Here is a 10,226-nt window from a genome sequence, read left to right on the forward strand (position 1 = left end):
AAAAAAAAATCACCATGACCAAGTGGGATTTTTAATAGGTATGCAAGGATGGTTCAACATAAAAACAATCAATGTAATTCTTCACATTAACAAAGCAAAGAACAAGAACCACATGATCCTATCAATTGACGCAGAAAAGGCCTTTGACAAAATCCAACACCCTTTCCTGATTAAAACACAGAAGAAAATAGGATTAGAGGGGAATTTCTTCAACATAGTAAAAAGTATATACACAAATCTGAGAGCCAGTATTGTTCTCAATGGAGAGAGATTAAAGGCATTCCTCTTGAGACCAGGAACTAGGCAAGGATGCCCACTATTACCTCTCCTATTCAATATTGTAGTGGAAGTCTTAGCAATAAGGCAAGATAAGGAAATAAGAGGGATCCAAATGGCAAAGAGGATGTAAAATTTTCTATGCAGATGATAGTATACTTAGAAAACCCTAAAGACTCAGCAAGAAAACTACTGGACATAGTTGACCAATTTAGCAAAGTGGCAGGATACAAGAGTAACATACAAAAGTCAATTGGGTTTTTCTACAGTGACAGAGAATATAGAACTGGAGCTGGTAAGAACAATACCCTTCACCATAGCTCATCACAAGATTAAGTAATTAGGAGTAAACCTAACCAGAAGCACAAAGGATCTATTCAGAGAGGTGGAAGAATTTCTCTTGCTCATGGATCGGAAGACTCAATATTGTGAAAATGACAATTCTATCAAAGGCAGTTTATACGTTCAGTGCAATCCCAATACAAATACCAATTCCATTCTTTAACAAGATGGAAAAGGCAATCTCCAATTTCATTTGGAATGGAAAGAGGCCCAGAATATGCAAAGCACTCCTTAAAAAGAGAAACAAGGTAGGAAGCATCTCACTCCCTGATTTCAAATCCTGCTACATTGCTGTGTGGTCGAGACAGTGTGGTACTGGTACAATGACAGACACATAGATCAATGGAATAGAATTGAGACCCCAGAAATCAGCCCATCTACCTATGGTCAACTGATTTTTTACAAGGAGATGAAATAAGTGGGGAAACACCAGCCTTTTAAACAAATGGTGCTGGCAAAATTGAAAAACTGTCTGCAGAAAACTCAAGCAAGATCCATACCTCACTCCAAACACAAAGCCAACTCATAGTGGATTAGGGACCTAGGACCTAAACCAAGATCTATGTACTTCATTAAATAGCTTGGAAGAACTCTAGAAGTCCTAATTCACGACATAAAGAGTCTTCCAAGCATCCTGGAAAATCTACAACCAGGAGAGGATAAAACAGATGAATGGGACCTTCTAAGAATCAAATCCTTATACACATCCAGAAACTTCTTCAACAGGGTAAAAGGGGAAGCCACCGATTGGAAAAAAAATTTGGTAATGGCATGTCAGATAAGGAGCTTATATATCTAGAATTTATAAAATACTTGAGCACAACAACAAGAGAAAGGTAAATAGCCCAGTTGAAGAATGGGCACAGGATATGAACAGACACTTCACCAAAGAAGACATTCAGATGGCAAACACACATATGAAAAAAAAAATGTTCAAAATCCCTAGCTCTAAGAGAGATGCAAATCAAAACAACTATGAGATACCATCTCACCCCAGTCAGAATAGCAAAATTTAACAGAACAGCAAGCAACAAATGCTGGCGAGAAACTGGAACCCTTATTCACTGTTGGTGGGAGTGTAAAATGGTGCAACCACTTGGAAGGCAGTATGGCGCTTTCTCAAAAAGTTGCAAATAGAAATACCATTTGACCCATCAATTCCACTACAGGGAATTTACCCTAAAGAAACCATAACTGCCACCCAAGCAGATATATTGCGGCTTTGTTCACAATAGCAAAGAGCTGGAAACAACCCAAGTGCCCATCAACAAATGAATGGATAGAGAAGCTCTGGTATATTCACACAATGCAATACTATGCAGCATTGAAAAACAAGGAACTCATGAAATATTATGCAAAATGGATGCTGACTGAAATGTCAGTCACAAAAGCACAAATATTGCATCGGGCCACTGTTGTAAAATGGGACTGACTTTGGGGTTGAGGGAAGACAGAAAAGGAGGCGAGGATTGATGTATACTGCTTTGAAACAGATATGAGAGAGAACTGTTTAAAAGGGATATATGATTGTGTATTATTGTCATGACGAGTCCAGAATGAAGGCTGCACAGTGGAGTGTACTTGTGGGGGAGGGAGGGATTGCATAACAAAGAGTTTTTATTTTACTTTTTAAGGAGAAAGGTGAATTGTAGGGGAATGGGTGGGCAGGGGGAAAAGTGAATGACTGGAAACCTTAAGTCTCTGTAAACTTTGATTAAAATAAATTTTAAAAAACCCAAAACCTGAGGAAGGGACAGACACCGTGAGTCAAAACTTAAAACTGCAGTGTATTTGGTTTTGTTTTACAGTTGCAAAGCACTTTGTTCTTTTTAAAAAAATTTATTAATTTCAATGAAAATTTACAGAGACTTTGGATTTCCATTCATCCATTGTTGCACTTTTTTCCCCCTCCCACCCCTCCCCTCTAATACACTACCCTCTTGAAAAAGTAAAAGAAAAATTCTTTCATTGTTTTACAATCCCTCCCCCCAGGTCCACTCCACTATACACCCTTTGCTCTGGACTCCTGTCATGACAAAAATACCTAATAATTTTCCCTCTTAAACAGTTTTCTCCCTCATCTGTTTCAATGCAGTATGCATTTTGGACCCATCCTTCTCAATCTCCCCCCAACCCCGAGGTCAGTCCTGCTTTACAACAGTGGCACCATCCAGTATTTGTCCTTTTGTGACTGAGATACTTCACTCAACATAATGTCCTCCAGGGTCACCCATTTTGAACAATATTGCACGAGTTCCTTGTTTTTCAATGCAGCATAGTATTCCACTGTGTGAATATACCACAGCTTCTCAATCCATTCGTTTGTTGATGGGCACTTAGGTTGTTTCCACCTCCTTGCTATTGTGAACAAAGCCGCGATAAACATGGGTGTGCATATATCTGTTTGGATGTCAGTTACGGTCTCTTTGGGGTATATTCCCAGTAGTTGAATTGCTAGGTCAAATGGTATCTCTATTTGCAACTTTTTGAGAAAGCGCCATACCGCCTTCCACAGTGGGCACTTTGCTCTCTACAAAGGAATATGTGATATATAATTTTTACAGAAGGTACCACTTTTTACAAAATGCTTGATCATGTATTAAAATACTGCTCTTTACCAGATACTTCTTGATTTTCATGATATGCCATTTGACAATTGCTTTACTATTCATCAAGGACATAACTTTTTATTAAAAAAAGTGCCCCACAAGCATTTTGCTTCGACAACAATGACTTCCTAGTTTAAAGAGATTGTTTGTGTGTGTGCGTGTACTCACACACATGCACAATGCATACATATATAGTTTTACAAAACACTTTCTGTTCACCAAACACTCTGATTTATAAGGCACATTACAATTTGCTTTACCTTTCACCAAGATGTCACAGTTCAGAGTACTTTATGTGGTTGTTGTTGTTAAGTGCCATCAAGTCATAGACTCATAGCAGCCCTATGGACAAAAGACCTGAACACTTGTACAACTTTCATCTTTTCTCTAAGTTCATAGAGTTTCCGGAGGCAAACTTTTTCGAAAGTGGATGCCACTTCTGCTTCCAAGCCTGTCTTAATCTGGGAGCACCACCAAACACTCTCTACCATGGGTAACCATTAACACATTTGACTCATCAGTGTCACTGTGTTTAGCATCACAGCAACCACGAGTTACCTCTGTACAACAAATTGACAGACCAATGCTATACCACTTAGAAGAATGTTTGACCAAAAAAAATTAAAACCAAGCCTGAGGGCCACAAATTAAAATCACCCACCTTTGGCTTGGTAGCAGAGCTTTCTATTCATCAGGCCAACAGTGTTCTATGTACTTTATAGTTTAACAATTATGTTGCTCTTAAAGGACATCCAAGTTTACAGAGCAGTTTAGAGTTCACTGTTCTACAATTTTCCAGAGATGTCTCCATTCACAAGGTAGTTTACTAAGCATTTTGCCATTCACTAAGGACTTTCTGTGCCACAAAGCACACCACAGTCTAGAGTGTTGTTGCTGTGTACTTGCTCCTCCCTCTGTACACCTACCTCAATGATGTGGTCTCTCCCATCCTTGCCATGCAGTGCTTCCACTGCACAGATGTCCAGTCCCCCGAAGATTTCTGAGCATGTGTCCACCCACAGTTTGTATCTACAAGATGCAGAGTAGGGAAACCTGTCAGTGCCTTGCCTAGGTGGCTGCACTTCCACCCTCACTGTTTCACCTTGAATTTTAGTTGCTCACCTGTCAGACATGGCGATCTGCTCAAGCATTGCAGAACCAGTGTTGGTTTTCCAGTTCCCTGACACAGATGTTCTCCTGGGGAACAAAGCAAGAGATGTCCAAAGGCCTTGATGTAGATCAAGTGAGACAGGGCAGGGGATCCCCATACCTTGGTTTCTCCACTTACATGTAGGCCTTGTAGTTCTGCCCAATCTTCTGGACACGTACATCGTATTTGGCATCAATGAAGGGCTCAGCGGTGGCATATGTCTTGGTCAGTGCCACAACACTTGCAATGTCCTGGAAATCGTGCTGGTTGTCTACCTTAACCTGTGGGATCAGCCCAGTCAGTATGGGGCAATAGTCGGGGCATAAGGGCACCTCAGAGATTGGGGCTATGTACACATTTAACATACAGGTAAGGTTTATACACAAAAATTAGGTGGACACACAGTATACTAACAGGCACACCAAAGCAACCAAACATGTCTTCTGTTTTCACATGTGCATAAAGTTAAGTGTATATAATCCTGTGAATATACTAGAAACTTGAAATGTAAATGTGTGGGTGGTTTATATGTAAATTCTAATAAACCAATTGAGTGTGTATATATAGTACATATAGTGGGGCACACAGGCACAAAGTCAGTTGTATATACAATAATTTGTATTACACACAAGAACTGACATATTCATGCATACTAATCAGAAATCTTTTAGATGTATAAACAGACAAAACAGACCAATGGAATACATACACAGATTCCAAGACCCTTGAACATAGTTATTCGTGTTTAACACAGGCATGTATATACACACATAGATAATAATTGGCTACACTAATAGAACCCACAAAGCTGGCTAAACTTAGGCATGAAAAAAGGGGTCTTAAAAAAACTCAGATGAATGGAAAAAACATTCAAATAAGATACCCAAGGATTACTAAGTGCACATGTACACACAATATCAGATGCATGTAACATGTATAAACACATGCACCCCACCCAAGGACTCACCTTGCCCATCCCAGAGTGTGCATGCCCCATCTTGACAACCACAGGGTATGTTGTGCTGCTAAGCTGGGTAGGATGGAAAGAGGTGGCATGGTTAGTACAGAAGGGCTGAGCACCAGGACTGGGGTTGGTACTGAGGGGAAACACTCTGGTAGAAGCAACATTACAGACTATTTCCCAGAAGAGGCATATCAGAGAGAGATGGGTTTACACAGTGCCCCTGAGCCTAAAATCAACCCTAGAGCCCTGTTTTCCCATCTTCCCCTCCCATCACCCCATACGTCCAGAATTCCTGCCCATGCTTTCCCAGGCAAAGGCATGAGATAAGGGTTGGGAATTTTTCCAGGAAAAGGAACTTTTTTTTAAATTGGGATTTAATTTTTATAGGTGAGTAAATAATAAAGATGTAAGAATGGTGATAATGAGCATATAACAAAAGGATCCCATACCACGCCATTCATGCAAACTTTGTTCATACATACACATGCATAGCCCTGAAACCCACACAAACACTCAGATCAATACACCCAAATCTAGATATGCCAATGCTTATTGAGCCACAAATGAGAGAAGGACCTGAAGGCAGTACAGTGTCCAGAGCACATCTTCAGAACTACATAGAGACCCACCACACAGTACTTAACAGAGCTGCAAGCTCTACCAGCCTCATTTCCCAGTTGTTGTTTTTGTTATGTGGCGTCGAGTCACCTGCGACTCATAGCGACCCTATGTACAACAGCCCTAAACTCTGCTCTCTCCTGTGCCAATCGCACTGTCTCTGACACTCCCATCCGATTACCCCAGTCACTGAATCAATCTACCTCATAGAGGGTCTTCCCCTCCTGCGCTGTCCCTCCACCCTACCAAGCATGATGTCCCTCTCCAAGGACCGGTCCCCTCCTTACAACATGTCCAAAGTATGTTAGACGGAGCCTCAGAATCCTTGCCTCCAAGGGGCAGCCTTTTAACCCTCTCCAGGATGAATCTGTTTATTTTCCTAGCAGTCCATACTCTTCTCCAGCACTACAGCTCAAAGGCATCAATTCTCCTTCTATTCTCCCTAGTCATTGTCCAACTCTCTGATGCATAACAAGTGATTGCAAAGACCATGGCCTATATCAGACACACCTTAGTCTCCAGAGAGACACCACTGCTCTTCAGTACTTTGGAGAGGTCCCTAACAGCAGACTTTCCCATGGCAATATGTCTTTTAATTTCCTGACTACTGGTGCTAAGAGTGTTGACCATGGAGCCAAGCAGACTAAAGCTGTGAACAATCTCAATCTCTTCACCATCCATCCTGATGCTGCCAATTGGTCCAGTGGTGAGAATCTTTGTCTTCCTGACATTGAGCCTCAATCTATATTGGAGGCTGCAGTTCTTGAACCTCTGCAGCAAGCCCTTCAGGTCCTCTTCAGTTTTCAGCAAGCAGGGTTGTGTCATCTGCATAACGCAGATTGCTGATAGATCTTCCACCAATCTTGACCCCACATTTCTCCTCATAGAGCCCAGCCTCCCGGATAATCTGTTCTGCATGCAGATTGAAAAGGTGTGGAGACAGGACACATCTCTGGCGTCCTCCCTTCCCAATTTTGAACCATGCAGTGTTTCCTTGCACTGTTCTGATGACTGCCTCTTGGTCCAAGTATAAAATCTCTGGGGCACAGCATACAGCCATTTGTCCAAACACGCAAGAGAGGGACATATAAAACCCAAAAAGGGTTACAAATGCAACACAGAGATAACCATCAGAAGCACAGCAATAAAATAGAGACATACTAAACTTACAGAACAGGATACAAATTCAACATTCACAAGCACATGCACCATTTCTAATGTGTAGGGGAAGAGATCTTAAACAAGACAAAGACAGTTATCTGAATGAGGGTAGTCATAAACATGAACTCAGTACACAAACTAGTTTAATCTGCTGATCATGGGATACATTATAGATGACAGAAGACAAAATCACAAGATCATGATTTGTGGTGGATAAATTAATCACTGTTGCAGGTGGGACTACAGGAGTAGGAGAATGGAATGTTTGCATAATTGTAGGTTTTAAAAAGTTCTAATATTGGTTCTGAGGTTTTAATCACCTAGCTACCTAGTAGTTGGGATCAATTCATTATCATGGAACCCTGAGTCATAGTCATAAGACAGTTATAATAGCAGGACAGAGGAGCTCTGGTGGCCTAGTGGCAACAATCTGCACTGCAATCCTAAAGATAATGCAGTTTGAATCCACCAGATGCTCTGCTGGATAAGGAGGGGCAATCTCCTCCTGTGCCAGTTGGATCCGATTTGGTGGTGTACACACACACACACACACACACACACACACACACACACACACTTAAAAAAATAATAAAGATAATAGCAAGACAGATTTTGGGGATGAACATGTTAAACTTGTTTTTTCAATCATGTTTATTTCTGGGGGTCCATTGTAAAAATCTTGAATAATGCTGTACATCAAGATCCTTTGGACATAAGCTATGAATATCAAATCTTATATCTGTTTGGCCATAGAGGAAAGTCATTCTAGAAATAGATTGTTATATTCTATACCTGTTAGGCAAAAGGAAAAAAAACTGTCTAAGGATTATGAGCTCTGGTTGTATAGTTCATGGGGAGTTGTGCTGCTAACGAAAAGGTGGTATCTCTCTGGCACTTCATATCCTCTGTTCCATTGGAGAAAGATGGGTAGTTATCTTAAAAAATGGGCACTCAGCTTCCATGTGATTTATAGCCTCCTGCAAATTTGCTGGAAGGTCACTATGAGTTAGTTCCAACTTGATGGTAGTGACTTTTTGACACACACATAAAACATGCTTTGCTCAAGGAGTTGGAAACAACCCAAGTGCCCATCAACAAACGAATGGATAGAGAAGCTCTGGTATATTCACACAATGTAATATTATGCTGCATTGAAAAACAAGGCATTCATGAAATATTATTCAAAATGGGTGACCCTGGAAGACATTATGCTGAGTGAAATATCTCAGTCACAAAAGGACAAATACTACATAGTGCCACTGTTGTAAAATAGGACTGACATTGGGGTTGGGAGGAGACGGAGAAAGATGGGATAAATAATGTATACTGCATTGAAACAGATGAGGGAGAAAACTGTTTAAAAGGGATATGTGATTAGGTATTTTTCTCATGACAGGAGTCCCGAGTGAAGGCTGCATAGTGCAGTGGACCTGGGGGGAGGCATTGTAAAACAGTGAAAGAATTTTTCCTTTACTTTTCATAGAGAAGAGTGTACTTCGGGGGGGAGGGAGGGTGGGCACGGAGAAAAGTGCAACAATGAATGAATGGAAATCTAAAGTCTCTAAATTTTCATTAAAATTAATAATAATTTTTAAAAACCCACAAAACTTAAATTGTAGCTAATGACCTTGAATCCCATTTCACTAAGGAAATAGAAGCAACTAGGAAATAACTTGCAAAAATTATTGCTACAATATATATAAAGTAAGGGACAGGGAAAAGGAATGGGAAGGATCTGGGTGAAGAAAATACAGGGTAATTATGGGCAAGGTCCGATTAATTTTATAAAACATAATGCATGAGAATGATTGTATGAAACATAATGTGAATGAAGACTAGTGTAAAACACAATATATATGAACTTTGTAATCAATAAGAAAACTCCACAAAAAAAATCTAGCATCTTTTCTCATATACTCTGTCTCCTGTTCTTACTTTGAATGAACTTTCTTTGACAAATTTTCTTTGCCAACTTGACTTGTGTTCTAGATTTTGCCCTCTCTCGACCTCTCTAGACTAGCATACTCAAAATACTCCTCTCTTTGTTCATCAGATTTTCCTTTCCTACTTCAGATAAATATTTTCTTTTTCAATTAACATTTTTAATTTTATTCTTAATTTTTTACTTTCTTTCTTTTTCATGATTTATCTATACTATCTGTCTCTAATGTCTATTCTCCAAATCTCATAGGCCACTCCATGCTACTTCATATTCCTGAAGTCAATGGTAATTTTACAAGTTATAAATCCCAGAGGTCAGTCTACTTCTTTGTTGAACTGTCACTAGAATTAGACTCACTTATAAATTCCCTGTTTCTTAAAACATTTACTGGTTTCTCTCAATATTGATATTAAAATATTAGCAGGGGCACTTTTATATATATCTTAACATATAGTAAGTTTATTATATATTATTATAAATATATTAAAATTGTTCATTATTTTAACTTAATTAAAACAAACCAGTAAGAGAACGAAAATATTTTTGATACTAAGCAAATCAATTTTTTATTTTTTTAATATAAGTTCCTTATTATCTGATTTATTGGAAAAGCTGAATCAAAACAGCAGAACAGGTGGGCATACCTAGTTGAAAGTTCTGACTACAGGGTTAAAACTATTTTCTTTCCTTTTATATAGGTCAACTTAAAGTTGTCAAAATGTCATTATTGTAGAAATAGATAAATAGTAAAATGTGTATAAGGAACCAAGGGGGGGAAGGGCAGAGCAGAGGGATGAGGATGGGTGGGAAGGTGGTAATCATAAGATCATAAAATTTGATGGGTGGAGAGAGGGGAGGGTAAAGGAAATGGGAGAGATCCAGTGTGAAAAACAATGTATATGAACTTTGTAAATAAACCAGTATAAAATAAAAATTTTCTCTTAAAAAAGTGTCAAAAAAAAAAACCCAAACCAAAAAACATGCTTTGCTACGTATCCAACACAGAGAGGCATATACAAAGAAACATCTCAGACCCTCCTCAGTATAGGTGCAGGCAACACCCCTGGACCAGTGCACATATATATGTGCGCGCGCACACACACACACACACACACACACACACACACACACGTATGGGAAACATCTAGACCTTTGCTCCCTTTT

The 10,226-nt window shown here is 39.5% G+C and overlaps 1 protein-coding gene across 3 annotated transcripts in view; it reads right to left on the reverse strand.

Annotated features, from left to right (window-relative positions):
- The window catches only part of SYN1 (synapsin I), a 204,592-nt gene that overhangs the window by 7,105 nt on the left and 187,261 nt on the right, over nt 1-10,226 (reverse strand). For all 3 annotated transcript variants that reach the window (XM_006898909.1, XM_006898908.1, XM_006898910.1), the window contains exons 6-9: nt 5,345-5,407; nt 4,516-4,658; nt 4,350-4,424; nt 4,154-4,256 (exon numbers count right to left, since the gene is read on the reverse strand). In XM_006898909.1, the coding sequence (XP_006898971.1) occupies nt 4,154-4,256; nt 4,350-4,424; nt 4,516-4,658; nt 5,345-5,407 (384 nt within the window). The remainder of the gene's footprint in view (nt 1-4,153; nt 4,257-4,349; nt 4,425-4,515; nt 4,659-5,344; nt 5,408-10,226) is intronic.

Source organism: Elephantulus edwardii, unplaced genomic scaffold (genome assembly GCF_000299155.1).
Source record: "Elephantulus edwardii isolate Elephantulus edwardi_28Jun2011 unplaced genomic scaffold, EleEdw1.0 scaffold00239, whole genome shotgun sequence".
Classification (NCBI taxonomy): Eukaryota; Metazoa; Chordata; class Mammalia; order Macroscelidea; family Macroscelididae; genus Elephantulus; species Elephantulus edwardii.